Below are 19,425 nucleotides of genomic sequence, written 5' to 3' on the forward strand. Positions count from 1 at the left end.
GGACCAAACAGAGGGGGGAACTCGCTCTCCAGATGGAGCTTCCAGATTGAAAAAGCTGCAGTGAGCAGCCACCACTAAGGGCAGACAAATGAGGCTCTCCTGCACTTTAGCTGTGCCAGCTACAAAGCCCTGGGGAGCAGCTGCCGAGTCGTGGGACAAAAGAAAGCAGAGAAAGTGGGATAAACCCAGTCAAGCCCAGAGACTTTTCGTGATTGCTGAGCCCCAGACGCCCCAAGAGTGGCGTCAACCACCAGTCCTTCTGAGCTGACAAAGAGCAGGTCCAGTGGGTGCCTTTCTTCGTTGGCCAGGCACCTCCCAGGCTGTTTTCTCTCCACTCTCCTGTACTGCCAGCAGACGTGCCCACTTTCTTGGTTCCACTTGCAGAGCCTTATACCTCTTAGCCATGGCCACTTGGGAAGCGGGAGCAGTCCCAGAGGAGATGTGCCATCTCCACCAGGCAGGAACCACAAGCCTCTGTGTGCACAGCTGAAAGGCTGTATCCCCACAGGATGTTTTGGCTGCCCTGCTCTTCATAGCCTTTTGGCTGGAAATGCAATTGCACTTTCTTCCTCAAGCAGAAGTCCACGGCTGGGCAAAAACTTGGCCGCTGGAATGTAATCCAAAGGCAGTGGAGGCTGCACTTGCTAAAGGAAGAGCACTCCCAAATCCAAACCACACCAGAAGGTCCATAGGAAGGACATTTCATCTTTAAGAAAGAATGGACAATTCAGAAGGGGAACATACAGCGGTATTCCCTGGGAGACAAGGAAGGGAATCTTCCAACTGGCTTGAGGGTTTCTAGGATTTTATTCTGAGTCTCGCTGTGAGCTGGCATTGGAGAAGGTAATCCTGAAGCGTTCCTGGTCATCTTCTCTGCTTCCTCGATTGCTACCCTGCAAGTTTCTTTCATTTTCATTTGCAAAGCACCTGGAGTGGAGATTTATGTGGTGGGGGCCCTTGTGATCTGTAGAAGGAATAGCAGAAGTACTAACTAAAAGTCATAAAAACAGCAGCAGTAGGAAAGCAGCCACACAGCCAATCCATTTCTCTGGAGCATTTGGTCTCCAGTGACTGGTGACAAGGCAGGAGTCTAAAGGCAATCTAGGAAGCCATCTGCTCTGTTCAGTTTGGCCAGACCAGCACACACACGTTGACTGGGCCATTTGCTGGGTGGCAGCCTTCTGCTGCTCGGGAAACAATCCCTGCTTTTGCCTTTACTGCCCAGGGAAGGAAGCTCAGGCAAAGCCCTCCCACTCCCAGCTGCCCTCACAAAATGAATGTCCCAAGTGCTCCCTGGCTGCTTGCAAGCACCACTATGGCTTCTGTAGGGGGTCCAAAGTGTGTGTGTGACCCCAGAGGGAGGAGGAACATGTGGTAAAGCTCATTCTGAAGCACACACACTAGAATACCCTGCTCCATTTGACAAGGAATGCACAGGACAACCTCAGCAGCTTCAGGCACCCCCTTAGCAGCCTGCCAGCCAGCCCTCTCCCACAGCTCCAGCCTGGCTCTGCAGGTGCCTTCCTGTGAGACCTCCCTGCTTCTGAGAGACAGCTCTGGCCTTCCCATTCTGTTCAGGCCAGCAAGGCCATTCCTGCCTTCCTCAGATCTGCACTCTGGTAGCCTCTCACCTGAAAGGCCCTCTCCCTCTCAGAGCACAAAGCTCTCTCTGGCACTGTTTGCCAAGGGCCAGCTAAGAGACAAACACCCCCCCGAGACAGTCAGTGTCCAGAGAAGCTGTGCCCATTAGGAGCCCAGAGGAGTCCAAAAAAACATGCAAACTCTCTGTCCACACCCTTTGCCTCTTGATTGGCTTTGCTTCATATCTCTTCTTGGTAGCTTGAATGATGGCAACTTCCTGCTTCATCTCAAGCCGCTATTTCTCCTGCTCCCTCTGCACCTCTGCCAGGAAGTGTTCCCGTTGCTCCAGCAGCTGCGGTCCCTGCAAACGCTGTCGTTCCATCTTGTTTGCCTGCTGAAGGGAGGAAAACACTTCCAGATGAAGTCCCAGCCAAGCTCCCCTAAAACACAGTGCAAGTCGCATGCCTCACACAACCCCCCATCTGCAAAGTGCACATTAGGAATGACTTTGTGCCTTCCAGCAATGCTGTCCTAACCAGAAGTTTAAGAGGGGGATTAGCAGATGGGAAAAAAGGAGATGCCACCTTCCTCTCCTGTTCTGATGGCCGCCTGTTGTTTCCTGGCCCCTCGCTCCTCAGGGTGTCTGCCTGTTCTCAGAGGCTCTGTTCTCCAAGTGCTGAAGTGGTCCTTGCCATCTCCTCTGTTTCCTGCATTACTTTGCTGCAGGGATGGCAGCAGTCGGGCTGTCAGAAGAGGCCGAAGAGAGGCTTGGCTAATTTGAGAAAAGGATGCTGCCCAAGAAAGAAAGAGAAACAAAAGAAACCAAATTACAAGAGACAAAGGCAAAAGAAACCATTCTTTTCCAAACTGAGCTCCTAACAGGTTCAAGCTGGTTTCCTCTAGTGCTCAGAAATGCACAGACACAAGCAGCAAAGTGCAAATAGACTCAGTTCTCTTCTTGGCTTGCAAGGAGAGAAGTGTGTTCCTTAGCATGTCGTGCCCCACCTGTGCTGGCTGGCATCTTCCACCACAGCAGGGACAGCCAAGGAAGTGGCCTGGTCACCAGCTCCCTGTCTAACACAAAAGCTGGCAGCAAAGCCGCAGCACTTCTCACTGACTTGACCGGGCCAGGTAGCACATGGGGCTGGCACAAATGCTGCTCAGCTGTCCTTGTTTGCCTGGCAGCAACCTCTAAGAGTGGGGCAGGGGGGACAAGCTGGGTCCCCTCTGAGGCTCACAGTCAGCCTCCCACAGCCCCTGCCTTCCCACAGATCAACCTAGAACCGCTTGTGAGGGACTGCTTTCGTTGTGTTTTCCAAACCCCACTGTGGGCCTCTGTCCCCAGCATTGCGATACTTCAGTTCCTTCGCTAGCAGGTAAACCTGAAAACAGCACCCGAGAGCAAAAGAGGGCCTCAGAAATGACCAGAAGCTGGGAGCTCTCCTCTGAGGAACACCTGTGAGAACTGGGCTTCTTTGGCCTGGAGAAGGACAAGCCCCGAGGAGACAAGTTCAGTAATTGAAGGGGCTTTGGAGAAAGATGGGGACACATCTAATTAGCAGGGCCAATTGCAAGAGACAAGGGGGAAAAGGTTTGAAACTAAAAGAGAGTCCATTCAGATGGGCTCTAAGGAAGAAACTCTTTAGCAGGAGAGTGCTGAAACGCTGGCACAGGTTGCTCAGAGAGCTGGCAGGTGCCCCAGCCCTGGACTCATTCAAGGTCAGCTTGGCTGGGGCTCTGAGCAACCTGATCTACTTGAAGATGTCCTTGCCAGTGGCTGGCAATTTTTAGACCTTCAATGGTCTCTTCTAAGCCCAACCAGTCTTGCATCCTGCTTGGTTTTCATTTGAAAAGCAACCGGAGCGGAGATTACTATGGGGGGGACAACCCATCTGATGCCTTACAGAGTTGGGCCAAGGAGCAAACCCTGTTTGCCAGGGAACAGCTGTTTGGCCTGCAGCCGCTCTGCATTGTACCTTCAGAAGTTCCTTGGCAGAGCCTCGCCTGTCCACATCCATCTGCAGGCAGCAGCCCAGGAATTCACACAAGCCCGGGTGTAGGCTGAGCTCTTCCAGATCTGGTATTCCTTGGGTGCTGATCAGATAGTTAGCCTGAGGAAAAGGGAAACATGAGACTCTACCTAATTTTTTCCTATCCTTAAGTGCCCACCTAGTCCCCATATTTTAAGCTGCAGTCTGCAGTGGCAATTTCTTGCCCAGCAGAGGCTTTGAGATGAGCCTTGTCTCCCAAAAGAAGAAAGGGCTCCTCCAGTGCAGCCCCAGCTATTCCAACATCCAGGAGGTGTTGCCTTGAAAGTTTATGTGGGTCCCAAGGACACTTTTACTAGTGAGCCCTCTTGGAGCCCTTTGAAGCTGTGGGTATGGGATTTTGTCTAATGGGGACAGACCTGAAGGCCACTGGCTTCTGAGCATATTTGCACCTTACCTTGGAACTGATTTCCCAAATATATGGAGCCTCTCCTTTGGCCATTTCTATTCCCACGATGCCAAGGGACCAGATGTCCACTTTGGGGCCGTATGGGTCTCTCCTCACAACTTCGGGTGCCATCCAGCAAGTGGTCCCGACTACCGACCTCCGTTTACTCTGCTCAGGGGTGAGCAGAGCACAAGACCCAAAATCAGCTGAGGAGAAAAGCAAACAAACACTGCTTCAAGTAGGAAACCAAGGCAAAGGGTTCCTCACTCCAAGTCTCAGGATGCAGTGCTGTATTGAGCTGGAAAAGCAGCTGTGCTCTCTTTCCTCAGGGCTGCAGCCAAGCAAATTGGGAATTGTCCGCTTAACAAACCCACCACCATTCACACCGCGGCTTTTCCTCCTTCACCTGAAGGTTTACATTGAACCTCCCTCCCTCCCTCTGGAAAGGACACACGCTAACCAAAGTTCCTCCTGACGCCTTGCTGCTCTCTAGACCTCTCAGCACCTTGCAGCAGCGCCCCGAGCGTGCAGGAGAGCTCTGTGCACTCTCACCAGCACCACTGCTGGACACCTGGCAGCCACTCAAAAGCAGCCCCACAGCGGCTGCCCCGAGCGCTGTGCCTGACCAGGAATACCCACCCAACTTGACAGAGCCATCCAGGCCCAGAAGGATGTTTCCACTTTTGATGTCTCTGTGGATGATGTTGTTGGCATGAAGGAAAGCCAGGCCTCTCAGGCACTGGGAGAGAAAGAAGAAACAGGAGACCAAAAGTTAGCCTGATTTGACTTCATCTCATGAAGAAAAGAAAATGCTCTTTCTTCTCTGAAGCATAAGAACAATGCAGAAAGAAAGCTCTGAACGTGGATTCACTCACTCAGCAGCACTTTCATAGGTCGTGCCTGTCCAAGGCATGCCAAGCACAAGCAGAAAGATTCCTTACCTCCTGACAGACAGTTGCTATGTGTCCTACAGCCATTGTCTTCATGAGGATCACCATAGCTAAGGAGCCTCCATCCATGTACTCCAACACCAGCCACACAGCCTCATTGGCAAGGTAGCTGGAAGATGAAAACAACAGCACAGAGCTGAACGCGCACAGCTCCATTGCCTTTTGGAAGAAAAGCCTAAGGTAGAGTTTTGTTTCCAGGTCACTGCTAAATGAAGACAGAGTACAATGAAGACACACTGCACCTAGGCTATCCACCGCTGGCAGCCTGTGCCTTCCAAATGACAAAGGCACAACTGCAGCAAAGGAGATGGCTTAGGTGGCAAGCAGGGAAAAAAGGCATTTTTATGATGGCAAAGATTAATCTGGAAGTGGACACATCCCAGCAGCTACCTCTTCGTCTTCATAAACAAATTGCACCATTATCTCCAGCAAGAAGGAGACACAGTTTTCACAGCTTTTATTCAGGACAGGCAGGTTTGCAGCAATGGGGAAACCCTTTGGAAAAATGTGCATAAAGGACAGTCACCACGGGCAAAAGCAATTTCAAACCTGGAAAGTTATGTATCTCCCAGCCTACTCTTTTGGCCTGCAAGGCAGTGGATAATAGTGGGAACAGCGCAAGGGAAATAATTTCTGTGATGCTTTCTCAGCACTTCTCCTCCAAGCCTTGGAAAAATCCAGCCCCAAACCAGCAAAAGAACATGCAGCGAGTGAACACACAGGCTGCTGGCACAGTAAGAGAGCCAGGTTTCTGGGGACAATCTTCAAGCTCTTTATGCCAGGAACCATTCATGGGGACAAAATGCAATCTCCTGCCATGCCTTGCCCAGGAGTGGATGAATGTTAATGAAAAGATCCATTTTCTGCCAGTGAGTAAAGAGCTTTTAAACCTTTGCCTTGCAAGCATGGAAACCAACATTCCTAGAAAAATACCAGGACTGCTTACCTTTCGAGGTAGGTGACAATATTGGGGTTCTTCATTTCCCTCATGACCAGGATTTCTTTCACCATTTCCTCGCAGCCCTGTTGCTGGAGATCAAGTTTCTTTATGGCCACCTACAATGCCGTTGAAAGCCATTAGGAACAGACATTACAAGAGCTTCTTTGTCTGCATGCTCACAGGCCAGGATGCCTTGCCACCTCGGTAAAAAAGGAATCTCTAAACTATCAACCACAAAGCGCTAACAACCCTCTCTGCACCTGCAGACTGCACTAATGGACTTCGTTGATCACCACTGCTATTATCATTTACACAGGTTTTGCAAGCCAGAAGCAACTTTGTTCCTGTGCAAATAAATTGAAACCACTGGAAATACATTAGCATTTCTAGGGGCTTTGACCAGCTTTTCAGAGACTGCTGCCATTCGTGATTGTGCCCCAAAGTAAATACATACCTCGATTACAGAGAAAATGCTGCCCAGAAAAGATCTCCATGATGACTCAAAGTAAAGTTACAATCCTAGCACATGCTAACAGCTTCAGGTTGGAGTTTGCATCTCTGAAGAACATTCTTGAACATGGCTTAGATTGTCATTATTTTGTGGGTTTTAAAACAAATAATCCTTTCTGTGGTAGTCTGTGGATACAGCCCAGGTTATAAGTGGGGTTTAGGGCTTTTGGATGCCTTGTAGACCTCCCTCCAAGTGTGGTTCCTGAGCACGGCAGGTGGATAAGGAGGCACCAGGAAGATGGAATTGTATTTGCTGAGAGCCAGAAATGAGAATCCAGGACTTTCAGCCCCAAAGAGCAGTGGGACTCTCCAAGACTCCACCATGTCTGTTCACTAGAAACAGCATCACTATAAAGGAATGTCACCGACACAGGACCAGCACAAGGTTGTATTATGTAAGGTTCTTCATCAACGCCTTCTCATTGATGTGCATGTGTGTGTGTGTGTGTGTGTGTGTGTGTGTGTGTGTGAACCAGGTGTCCCAGGAGTGCAACACAGTCAGCTGTGCTCCAGACAAGATCTCTCCTTCCTTCGGTCTTGCATTATATTTTCAGACCAAACCACACGATGGAATACTGTGGGAAATCCTATCTATGTCTGAATGCAGGCTTGAGAGGAATCGGGCCAGAATGACAGCTGTTGCCATCAGCTAATCTAGGCATATTTATCCAGTAAGTCCAAGCTAGTGTGTCCTTCTCTGAAGGACAACACTGCTATCATTGCATTAATTCAGGATGCAAGGCCAAGTCTCAGCAATGTGAAATTTTTAGCCTGCCTCTAGGCTCTAAGCAGGCTACTTGTGTGGGACAGCCTTTGCAGCAAAGACAGGCAGCCCAAAGCTCTGCCATCAGATCACATTGCAAGGAAAAGCACTCCAGAGCAGCAAAATCTGCGAGGGCTCTTGGCACTTACCGCTTGTCCTGTGGCAGCGTCAAAGGCCTTATAAACGGTTCCAAAACCCCTAGAAACAGAAGAGTGGCAAGAACAGAGAAGCCGTTCAGTGCTGAGAAGTGAAAGGCAGCCCAGGCAGGAGCTCTCTGCTGCCCGGAGTGTCTCTAAAACACGGGGCTTTGTCTCCTCTTCAGCCAATAGCACAGCAGCCCAGCAGTCCTCTGCCATGCAGCGTGTCCTAGAGAAAAGCTCAGTCCAACAGGAAGAAAAAAGGGCTACTGCCAATCCCAAATGTACACACTAGGTCATGGATGCAGGGGTTTTCTTGGCCTTTTCCTTCTTGGGTCTGTGCGTGTGGCGTTCCTTTCCAGGCAATGAAACACAAAGTCCTGTTGGGCCTCCTTCTCCCCGCTCTCTTTTGATTCCATCTGCCAAACTCGGGCAACACTACACAGCCTTTCTTATTGTCCTGAGCACGGAATATTGCTTTCAGCAAAAGATTGGATGGAAATGCTACTGAGAGCAGTGACCTGACAGCAGCTTCAGGTGGGAAGCTGCTCTCTCAGGTTCTTCTTCCTTCATCAGTGTGGCCGTATGACTTGGAATCATACAAAACCATGTCTCCTAGGAAAAGAAGCTAACTGGTGCCACACGCTTGAGGGACAGGAGGGCTTCCAGGCCCTGCTTCTTACAGCAGGCAAGACATTGTCAGCATGCAGTTACCTTTGATGATGCCCTGTGATCAGTACTGAGACTGGGACAATCTAAAGCCCAGGTGTGAAGAAGCTTGCAGCTTGCCTGACTTCCCACTTGATATTGCACCAGCAAAAGAGCTGGCCCATGCTTCTGCAGAAGTAAGATTGGCTGCACTCACCCACTGCCAATAAATTTCCATCCAGTGTATTTCTGTTTTGGATCTGCCATGCTCACAACACTCCCTGAAAGAAACAAAATGCAAGAAGCAAACTTCAAAACAGAGATAACGACTTCCGGCACATCTGAAACTCTGCTCCACTCTCTGGTGCTCGGGGCAATTGATGGTTGCTTGGCTAACCATAATATCAACAAGAACAACAACAACAGCAGCACTGTAGCAAGACAGGCAGCTCTGCAGCACACATGGCCTGCACAGGGTCTGATTCTCCATGCTCCTTTGAAGGGTTACCTTGAAAGGAAACTAAGGCCACGGAGAAACCCTCAGAGCAGACAGAGATCAGAAAAGAACAGACACCAAGGCAAGTGGTTGTCATTTACAAAGGGGAAGGTGACGTGGAAAACCATGAGCCTTCATGTCCTTGGGAATACAGACTCTCTTGTGAGATTCAACAAAAGCTTTTCGACTTGGGAGATTAAATGCAGCCTGGGATCTGGGAGGAATTTTTATCCGCAGCTGCTTTTTGCAGAGCAGAAGGAATATTGCAAAGTGAATTCCAGCAGAGGAGGGGACTTCCTCTACCTCTCAGCAGTTTGCCTAAAGAATGCCTTGCCACTTGTAGAGAACAGCAGCTGATGTTCTCTACAACCAAGAGCAATTGCTGTTAGAATTAGGGCCCTCTTCATGGATGAGCAGGCTAAGATCTGAAGACAATTTTTCCCATTCTCCATTTACTGAGGAATTACAACTGCTCGTCTTCAGCCTGGGGAGCAGCAGTTGCTTGCACTGGACTCGACCTCTTGAAGACCGCCCACGTGTCCCATCTTCCCAAATGGGCACAGCCAAGACGGGTAACAAGGACAGCGCTGCTCCTCGGGCGCTGCCGTGGCACAGACAGCTGCCCAAGTGAGATGCCGATCCTTTCATGAGTCCAGGCAAAGCTGCAGCAATGGGAAGGCAGCTGAAGTCTCACAGCTCAGGAAGGCTCCAGCCTCTGCAGTCACACCAGCCGTCAGTGGCAGGGCAGACATGACATAAAGCTTGGCAGAGCCAACAAGTGGCCACTGACAACCATTGAGAAGAGGCCAGAGCCAGACCGAGCCCTGTTACAAGCTGTTGACCCCACTCAAGACACACCATGAGTGTCATTGAGTTCAGACCCACGGAGGAGTAGATCAATGCCCCTTTTGTCCCAGCAGTTGATGGCAGACACTGAGGAAACTGGGCTCTGTTCTGTAGCCGACCAGTTATTCTCTGACAGCCCTGCCCTGGCAGCTATAACGTGCAAGAAGCAACTTGGTTGTACTGCAGACTCACCAAGGCCTTGCTGTGTTTTCCTAGAGTATGATCTGTGCAGGGATGAAGGTCAGGCCTTGGCTTTCCAAGAGTATTTACCAGCTGGGCATTAGCTGTGACAAAGTGGCACCGTGGTACCAGAGGAACATGCAGCAGAGGGGCTGCAGGCTTCCTCCTGAGAACTGCCTGCAGGGCAGTTTTATCTCACTGCGCCACATAGATGTGTCTCTCTAATGCATTGTCCCAAGCAAACAGCTAAAATATCAAAGAGGGATTGTAAAAAAAGTATCCTGTTTTTCTTCTTTTGCTGCACTTTGGAAACAGCACTTTCTTTTGGATTCCTAGGGATTTATCTAAGAACAGAATATTTTAACTTTTGAGGTCTACTTTAGACCTCTTCCACTCTTACTGGTGCTGTCACCTGATGTTCTTTCCAAGGAGGCTGGGCCAAGCAGAATGTAGAATTCTTATCCAAACAAACTGAAGAAGGAATGGTAGAAGTACTAATAGTCATAAAAACAGCAGCAGTAGGAAAGCAGCCACACAGCCAATCCATTTCTCTGGAGTATTTGGTCTCCAGTGACTGGTGACAAGGCAGGAGCCTAAAGGCAATCTAGGAAGCCATCTGCTCTGATCAGCTTGGCCAGACCAGAACATACACCTTGACTGGGCCATTTGCTGGGTGGCAGCCTTCTGCTGCTCGGGAAACAATCCCTGCTTTAGCCTTTACTGCCCAGGGAAGGAAGCTCAGGCAAAGCCCTCCCACTCCCAGCTGCCCTGAAAAGCAAAAGCAGTGCCCCAAAGTTCTCCCTGCCTGCTTCCAAGCACCACTATGGCTTCTGTAGGGGGTCCAAAATGTCTGTCTGACACCCGAGGGAGGAGGAACACGCTGAGGCACACACTCATCAATACACTGCTCATTCGGACAAAGAATGCACAGGACGTACTCAGCTGCTCCAAGCCCTGGTTCTCTCCGTCCTGGCACAGCTGCTCTGGCTCCTGGCCTGAACAGGGCAGACTGCTCACTCTCGGCTCTTCAGGCTGTGGAGAGGAGGCTTCTTCAGAGGATGCTGCTGCAGATGCATCTTCAATGGCAGAGCCCACGTCCATCTGGGACAAGAAATGTCTTGGTGTCAGAAAGGTGAGTGGCAGAGATGCCCCAGACAGCACACTTTAAAGGCGAGCCCTTAGGAACAACACTTGGGTTAGGTTGCAAGCTGAGCTGTCAATTCTTCCAGCCCAAGTCAAACCCCTGTAAGCAGCCAGAGACGACAACCTGTCACAGCCAGCCCTAGTAGAGACAGTGAAAGGGAAAGAACAGCTTTCCATTTCAGCCTGTCCTGTGGACTGCATTCACCATGGACAGGGACAAGCTGTTCAGAATCTGTGTGGGTCACCATGTTGAAACCTCTCACAAAACCAAGCGAGCACTTGGGGGCCAGCAGCAATACATTCAGAGGATTGCTGAGGGCCAAAGCACTAGCCCTGCTGCCCAGGCATTCAGTGGCCCAGGAAGTGTCCTTCTGAGCAGCTGCCATGGAGACCAGAGAGCACGGCAGCCAGAGGCATGGCCCCCATCCCGCCATGCTGCTCCGCAGGGGCGAGGTGACAAGAGGAGAGACCTCTTGTTGCATGACTGCAGTGCTGCCTACTGCTCTTTCACTCACCGGCTTTTGTTCTGCCAGCCTGTACTGCAGCATCTTCTGCATCCTTTCCATTTCTTCTTTGTGCCTCTCTTCCACTGCCTTCATCTTCCTCTGAGCTTCCCGCAGCTCTGCCTGCAGCTTGTTCTTGATATGTTGTCAAGAAAATTCTTACTAGCACTTGCCATCTCGCTCACCTTTCTCATTTCCCAGTCTCAAAAGCTCTTCACTTCAGCCACTTTTTTCTGCTGCTCTACCCAGCTCTAAGCCTTCCGTCCTAATTCTTCTTCCTGGTGCTCAGCCCTGGAGCCTGCCAGGTTCCCTGCTTGCACTAGTCCTTGCCTCCCCTTTCCTGATATCTACCGTTCATGCCCCTGCTACTGCCCTTCCCTCTGCTACCTGGCTCGTCAGGCTCACCTGCCCATTCTCTCGCTCCTCCTTCAGCTCCTGCCTCAGCTGCTCTACCTGCCGCTGCCTTTGGTTTAGCTCTCGCTGCAGGCGGCACACCTTGTCTAAATGAGCAGCCTTCTGGCGCTGGAGCTGCACAGAAACAAAGAGAAGACGCCTTTAAACTTCCCACCCACCACCTGTGTGGCAACCAAGACTCATGTGCTCACCCTTTCCAAAAGCAATTTGCTCTCCTTCTCCTGTTTACCAAGGGCCAGCTAAGACACAATCCCACCCACACACACAGTGTCTGGAGAAGCAGTGCCCATAAGGAGCCCCAGAAGCGTCCAAACACCCTCGGCATTCTCTTTGCATCTTGACCGGCCCTGGTTCCCATCTTTTCTTCTTCAGGTTGCATTACGGCAATCTCCTGCTTCATCTCAAGCACCCTTTTCTCCTGCTCCCTCTGTACCTCTGCCAGGAAGTGTTCCCGCTGCTCCAGCACCTTCAAACGCTGTTGTTTCAGCCGTCTTTCCTGATGAGAGGAATAGACACTTCCAGATGAAGTCCCAGCCATGCTCCCCAAAGAAAACAATGGAAGCTTCATCCCTCCCACAGCCCCCTGCTGCTGAGTGCACAGTAGTGGCTCTGTGCCCTCCAGCACTTCTGTCCTGACAAGAAACTTTGGAGGAGTGTCAGCAGCTGGAAGGAAAGGGGCTGCCACCTTCCTTCCCCGCTCTGATGGCTGCCTGTTTCCTCAGGCCCCTCTCTCCTCAGGATTTCTGCCTGTTCTCAGAGGCTCTCTTCTCAAAGTCCTCTACCCTTTGATAAAGGAAAAGCTGCAGGTGGACTGCAGGATGAGGAGGAGGCCAGCACCCCAAAGCCAGAGTCACAAGACAGGCCACCAGCTGAAATACCAGCAACAGGGGGCCTGTTGCGTATGCTTCAAGCCCAAAGGGAAGAGCTCTGTCCACCGTGCAAGGACAGACAGCAAGGAAGGCAGTTGCTGCGACTGCAGGTGGCAGCAAGGTCAGCAGACTGCTACACAGTACCAGGGTGTCAGCAAGGTCCTGCCCCTTCGCTGCCGTGCTTTGTGTGCGACCACCCAGCCTCCAGGGGAGCGTGGCTCATGGCCTCCCTGAAACCGTGGCTGCGTTCAGTGCCCCAGCACCCTCCTCTGGGCATTCACAGCCCTTCAAGTCTGAGCCCTTGAAGCCCTCTGCTGCCTGGCCCAGCAACGTCAGGCCTGCAGCAGAGGCTTGCGGCCATGTCCCATTCTCAGGCTGCTATTCTGCTAAGCCAGCCCACCAAGCTTGCCTGAAAAGTTCAGGTGTGTATTGCTTCCTACCTGTTCTTGCAGGAGCTTCCTTTTCTCCTCCTCCTGAGCAGATTGCCAGAGTCTCAGAGCCTTGCTGAACTGCTCTTCTGCCAAGCGGAGCTGTTGGGCCATTTCTTCACATTGCTGCTTGCTGAAAGATCTTACAGCTTGCAGCTCACAACGAAGGCCCCTGACATCCTCTGCAAACGCGACAAACAACAACAGTCAAAGACTCTGCTGAACATCACCCCTTTCAGATTCAGGCAAGGAGGGACCTGCCCCCAGCCCCTTCACTCCTCGGAAGCCCTGCTGACAGAGCTGCCTTGGGAGCAACTGCACTAGGCAGGGCCATCACCAGAAACAAAGCGCACGAGGCTCTCACCAAGTATCAGCTCCTTGGCCTGCATGGCTGTGCCTACTTGGCCTTCCAGACGGCTCCTGGTGATCTCCAGCTCCGACACCTGCTGCAGAGCCTCCAACAGGCTGCATTGCAAGCTCTCCTTCTCTGTCCTACAAGTTGTGAAGATGAGGACAAATTGTTCGTGGCACACACGGGCAGTTTTTCCAGTAAGTGCCTTAAGATCCCTGCACCTGAGTATGGAAAACAGCTGGCATGGAAATGCAGATAGAGCAAGACTATTTCTACCACTTCAAATAGCAAAGCAGACCCTTCCAGGAGATTGGCCAGCCTTTCCCCATGACCTAGTCCAGCACAGAAAGCCCAGCTGAGCTTGATCTCAGCAGCCAAAGCTCAAATTGCTCTTCCCTCACATATCCCACACGGGTGGCTGTGCCCACAAAATCTCTAGCAGCAAGCAAAAGGCCAGCCTCTGCTCACAGCCCTGAGCTCATCTGCAATTCCAAGTCACTCTGCAGGGGGACAGAGCACTGTGCTCTCCTGGCTGTTTCATCCATGCTTTATGCCATTCACGGTGTACGTAAGAGATACTTCATTTTCCACACCCTCTCTAAGTTCAAGGCACTAAAGGAATGCACCGAACCATACATGAGAGCTGCAGCTTCTAGCAGCACCAAGAGCAGAGAGAAACCAGAACTAGGCTTTCATCTGAAAATGAACTCTCTGGCAGGAGGGGCATGTATCCTGCCATTTAAATTACTGGAATATCATGAATAACAACAACTGCTACCTTTAGTTTTGACTAAAAAAGTCTGCACTGCCCAAAATGTTTTGGCACTCTTTGAAAAGAAGAGAGACCAGCCAGAGTAACCTTGACAGGTTCCAGAGCTGAATGGACAAGTGAGCAAGAATCAGTGCTCAGCAAGAATCCTCAGGGACTGTCAAGAACGCACACAAGAAGACCTTTCTTTCCCTGCTGCTGCTGCTTCTGCTGCTGCTGCTGCTGCTGCTGCTTGCAAGCAACTCTAGGTCCTGCACCATACCTCCTCACAAGAGTTAGCTCAGAAGGGCCTCAAGATTTTCAGCATGAATGTCCAGCATCACCCCAAGTGCCGCATCCCTACTCACAACATTCACACGTAGGAGCCTTGAATTCTGAAAATGTCATGTCAAACTGCTGGGCAAGGAAATAGTGATGTTCAGATGCACCGACGGAGAAACCAAAAGCAGAGGGAAACGTCCGGTTCCAGCAGACATCTGCACTGTTTCCCTGGTACTAAATGCAGTACCATGTTGGCTTGCTTTGCACTTGTCACAGGAATGTGCAAAGGGTCCCAAGCGGGTGTTCAAAAAGAGCTGTGAGAGCTTGAGCTGGCAGAGAAAGAACATTCAGGCCACAGTATGCTTTTCTTTTTTCTCATGTCTCTTTGCTTCTCTGTCCGAGAACCATCTGGAGAGCACGCAGGAGCCAATAAATCCTAACATAACGCTCAGCACCTTGGTCACTCCAGACCTTCAACAATGGCTCACCCCGGGTCTCATCCCTGCCTTTACCTGGCCTCTGCCAGCTGCTCCAAAAGGCCTCGTAGGTCCCGCTCTGTGGCTGCCAGTCGGGCTTGCAGGGCAGCGTTCTCTTCCGCCAGCACTGCCTTCTCTTTGCACACCTGGGACAGCGTGTGCCCTTGGCGAGAGAACTCCTGGAGCAGCTTCTCCAGAGTCCTGTGTGCTGGCCGCTGCGAGCGGCAAACCTGGAAGCAGAGGGGCACCATTTTTCAGGAAGAACAACAACACAGTCTCAGTCTTAGCTTGCTGCCAGAAGCAACATTCGGGGAAGACTTGCTAAGGGCAGCTCCCTCTCCCACAGGTGCTGCCTAGCAACAAGGTGAGTGCTACCTTTGTCACTGCCAGAGGAACTTCCTCCTTCAGCAGAGATCTCTGAGGCTGTGATTCCTCTGCTGTCTCAGGTGCCGCTTCAAACGCCCTGTCTGGTGAGGAGTGGTGCTTTCCCTCAAATGCAGCCAACTCCTTCCATCTATGACAGGGGGACAGACCAAGAAGCCTTTAATAGCAACAGTCTCCTTGCAAAACCACAAATCCACACCATGTCCCAAGGAAGGCAGTCTCAGGGACTTCCTACAGCCCTCTAGGTCCACCTCTGTACAATGCTGGAATGACCCCACTAGACCAAGCATCACTCTTTGTCATTCCTGCCGGTGAAAGAGTCACCAGTGAGGAAGTAAAGAAGCTTCCAGAAACTACAAAACATTTCCAGAAAGCTCCACTTCAATCAGCTTCACAGCTTCCTGCCCGCTAGGTCTTACGCTCCTCTCTATCTGGTCCACTGGATGCCAGACTTGCAAAAGTTCTTCTTTGCCTAAGACAGGCTTGGGAAATGCAGATGAGTACTGCCACAATTACTCTTGCTTTCACTAGTGCAAGAAGGAAAGAGCCTGCAAGCTATAGCTTGGGGAGGAGATGGGTATGAAGTTCCAAGCCAAGAACCAAAGGATCCCGGGATGCTTACAGCTTGCAGGGACTCCAGGAAGCTTGCAGCCCAGTCTGCAGGTCCAAGCACCTGGGGTCAGCTATGGCATGTGGACAGGCTGCTCAAGGCTCTATCCAGCAGCTGGGCTTCCAAATTTCCAGAGGTGGAATGTGCACCCTCAGCTCTCTGAGGTGCTTCTTCTGCTACATGATAGGCTTTATGGTTCAATGCTTGTCCCTAGGCCCAGCCTGAAGCTCCCTTGCTTCTGCTCTGGTCCAGTTTGGAATGCTTTTTGTCAAGGTAGGAGGAGGGAGTCCCAGGAGGCAGCTATGCTGTAGGTCGGTCGGCAGCCAGACCTGCCCACGGGCTGCCTTTCCCTGACTATGCTGGGCAAGTTCAACAGCGAGAAAGCCAAATTCATTCTTTGACCCTGGGCTTCCTAAAGGCCAGCAAGGCCCAGCCCTGCTCGGAGAAAGCAAGAAAGCTTAGCACACACCTGAACTCCAGGGCTCTTGGTGCTCTATCCATCCTCTGCTGCCGCTCTGCCTTTCCTGCCCGGCCCAAAGAGTCCTGACTGGCAGGAAGCTCTGGTCTTGGGGCCTGCAAGGGATGGGCAGGGAAAAAGCACAAACAAGAAAGCAATAAGGAGCAGGCAAGTTGTCTCCTGAGAGCTGGGAGAAGCAGCAAGCGCAGATGCAGCTCACCTGAAGGCAAAAGCTGTTGTGTGGGGCTGTTGATGGGAGTAAGTACATAACCCTTGAGTTGCTATGGAAGTGTCTGAATAGGTGCAAGGAACAGTTCCCTGCTCCGTTCTGATCAACTGGCTTCCCCTCAGGATCTCAAGCATTAGGGAGCAGCCAACAGGAACTGTGTTGCAGCCTTTCAGAGACGGGGCTTGTCTCTGCCATGCAGAGCTGCTCAGGATTCTTCTCAGCAAACTTGGGTCATGTCAAAGTACAGGGTGCAGTCAAAGCGGTGACTGTAGCTACTTCGACTGTGCGTGCAGAGGGGCAGGTCCCTGCAGGACACAGTAGGTCCTGTGTACCCCACAAGGCTGTGAGCTGTGCCTTGGGACCGCGCTCTCTGCTGACAGCAGGGAGCCTGCACACACACTGGGCACAAAGGGGCTCACTTTGCCACCAGCAGCACTCAAGGACAGCATGCTACCGCTCATCTGACACCAAGGGAAGTTCACAGTCAGAACGATGTCGGCATGTGAAAGTTCAGACGCCAATTCCCAGGTGTCAGTGGCTGGGCTGAAGAGCCAGGTCGTGGCAGGACTCCAGGCCTCAGCATCTTTAGCCACAAAGGGCCAGCGCTGCCTGATCAGGAACTTGCAGCCCTGCACTGCACCAAAGCTTTGCACTGGAGCAACCAAAGCTAGCACTTACTGGTTCAGGATGCTCAGGCCCTGGACTGACAACACAGGCGGGATTGTTGTCCTTTTCCTCCCCATCAGCCTCTGGAGGCACAGGGCGAGCCACAGGAGGTTCTGCTGCTGGTGTGCTGCTCTGCAGACAGACAGGGGTGTGAGGGACAGGCAGTGAGCTGTCATTGAGAGCCTTGTTTCTCCTGAGCTCCATCCCCAGCTGTCCTAGGGAGATGTCATGAATTTGGATAGAAGTGGAATCCTCAGCCACTAGAACTCATTTCAAGTGGGCTGATGAGACTAATGTTTGGCCAGGACTGCATATGCTTCTGATATAAGGGAGATATTTTAGCCTGGCTACAATTGGTGTGCAGCCTCCTGTCTGAAAAGTTGACTTTCATGAGTAAAAACTTCTTCAATGGAAAAGGAGGAAACTGATGGAATCCTCTTGGTAGTGCTCATTCAAACGCTGATGTGGACTTTCTTTTGGCCTGCCAGGCTGGCACTCGAGTGCACCAGGCCAAGCCCACAGCTTGCTCCACAATTCTTGGAAACCAGGAATGTCAAGGGTGTCCTTCTCACTCACCAAACCACGGACTTGATTCCTTCCACGTTTGAGACAACCTGCCGGAGACAAGGGAAAATGAACCAGGTGCTGGTGGAAAACTGTCTGTGCTGGGCTACCCCACAGAAAAAGGTCCCCCAAGCAGAAAGCATTTTCCTTTCACAACCTCCCTCCCTAAAGCAGCCCTTCTTTAGCTCAGCAAGCAAGGCTACAGGGCACTACCCTAGGCTGTGCCTACCTGAGTTGGCTTTGCCACTAAGGAACTAGAAACTTGGCTGCAAAATGCAAATGGTTCCTTAGCAGTCCGTGTCTACATTGTAGCCCGCTGTTCACCCTACAGCTAAAGCAGCCTTTTCCTCCTCTCCTCCCTGGACTTTTATTTTTTAAACTTTGTGCAGTACTTCCCATGCAATTGCTGTAAACCATTGCCCAGAAAACTTCCCCCAAAGCCCTCTTAGAGCTTGCAGTTCCCTTCGGATAGAGTACAGGCCCAGCTCTGGGCTTCAGGAGCACACACAGACTGCTCGGCACTTTCCCCTTCAGCGCAAAGCCAATCGCTACTGTAGCACACAGAGAGGCTCAAGTTAGACAAGCACATTCTTTAAGGACAGAAGGCAGAGAAAAGCTGCTTTCCCTCAGCTCTGGAGAGAACCACACAGTTTTTAGAATCATGCCTACAAAGCTCTCCCAGTCTGCGTTTTGGAAGTTGTCCACACCCTTCTGGCCAAGAGACATCCCCTTTCTAGCTGAAGCTGTTGGCAAGAGCTTTACCAAACTTACGGCATTTTTACGGCACTTTTGTTCCAATGTGCTGCCCCAAGGAAAAAGCCTCTACTTACGTCTCAGGCCTTTGAACATTTTGCAGGATGACACTGACGCAAAAGCCCTGCTGACAGCACTGCGGAATTGCTCCATTGTTTCAGCAGGGCTGCTCGAGTCCGCAGGCCGGAAAACAGAAATGAAAAAAATCCCACTTGCACAGATTGTGCAAGGAAAAGAGAAAAAAAAAGGCACGCGCAGCAATCCGCTGACTGTACAAGAAGAAAAGAAAACCCAAAAGACACCTGCACAAGTCTGCAGTTCGTAGAACGAAAAAAGAAAAAGCAAAGACACCTGTACGTGTCTGCAAACCCTACAACCGTAGGGGAAAACAAAAGGATGCCTACACGAGTCCACAGACTCGTACAACGGCAGGCAAAAGAAAAAGATTCCCTTTCCAGGGCACAGAGTGTTGCCTGAGAACTCCTCAACACAGGGTCCTCCTGCAACGAGCACGCCAAGAGCCGCTCTGGACGCTGACGCTGTGCGTGCACCAGGGCAACCTCCCCCTGACCACGCTGTGACGTGGCAGCCCTCCGCTGACATCACAATAGCAGCCGCTCTAGGTGGGTCTGTGAATTTATGCATAGTAACAGAACCTTCTCTGCAGCTAATGCAAAAGAAAGCCCAGAAAGTTCTCGTCTGTCCCAAAGCAGCACAAACCCTCCTTGCAGTCCAGAACCCATAGCTCAAAGGATCCAAGAGTAACACTAAACAGGCCCCAAGCACATGCACCCTCTCCTTTGGCCACCAGTGCTTCTGACTAAAACAAGTAACACTTGCTTCATTTCTATGGGTGCAATCACGCTTTGGTAATATCCCGGAGAGTCCCCTTAATTGAAATGCTTGTCATGCCTGCCCATTTACTGCATGGCTAACATCGACCAGCACACTGTAGGCTCGCTGAAGGAACAAGGATACCATAGTGGGGAAACAGTGCCAAGTAACAAACTAGCCAGAGGTGTTTGCATGACACTGGAGCAGCATTTGTGTTGTCAGTATG

At 51.3% G+C, this 19,425-nt stretch overlaps 1 protein-coding gene across 12 annotated transcripts; it reads right to left on the minus strand.

Moving 5' to 3' along the window:
* Nucleotides 1–788: 788 nt before the first annotated feature.
* Nucleotides 789–19,098, minus strand: LOC147648299 (uncharacterized). 12 transcript variants are annotated; one of them, XM_086867335.1, is made up of 22 exons: nucleotides 18,443–19,098; nucleotides 17,625–17,662; nucleotides 17,061–17,180; nucleotides 16,166–16,269; nucleotides 15,078–15,216; nucleotides 14,739–14,932; nucleotides 13,209–13,336; nucleotides 12,857–13,026; nucleotides 11,981–12,043; nucleotides 11,539–11,661; nucleotides 11,146–11,268; nucleotides 10,426–10,588; nucleotides 8,183–8,246; nucleotides 7,330–7,378; nucleotides 5,914–6,023; nucleotides 4,959–5,076; nucleotides 4,657–4,756; nucleotides 4,027–4,223; nucleotides 3,558–3,692; nucleotides 2,191–2,372; nucleotides 1,796–1,975; nucleotides 789–964 (listed from the first exon to the last, which is right to left on the minus strand). In XM_086867335.1, exons 1-20 carry the CDS (start codon nucleotides 19,008–19,010, stop codon nucleotides 2,328–2,330), a joined length of 2,751 nt encoding a protein of 916 aa, XP_086723461.1. In that variant the 5' UTR covers nucleotides 19,011–19,098; the 3' UTR covers nucleotides 789–964; nucleotides 1,796–1,975; nucleotides 2,191–2,327. The 12 variants fall into 12 exon arrangements, with proteins under 12 accessions (XP_086723461.1, XP_086723463.1, XP_086723459.1 ...); XM_086867337.1 differs by having other exon boundaries at nucleotides 1,632–1,975; XM_086867333.1 differs by having other exon boundaries at nucleotides 1,796–1,972; nucleotides 2,166–2,372.
* Nucleotides 19,099–19,425: the final 327 nt, after the last annotated feature.

Source organism: Cyanistes caeruleus, chromosome Z (assembly GCF_971803275.1).
Source record: "Cyanistes caeruleus chromosome Z, bCyaCae1.hap1.1, whole genome shotgun sequence".
Classification (NCBI taxonomy): Eukaryota; Metazoa; Chordata; class Aves; order Passeriformes; family Paridae; genus Cyanistes; species Cyanistes caeruleus.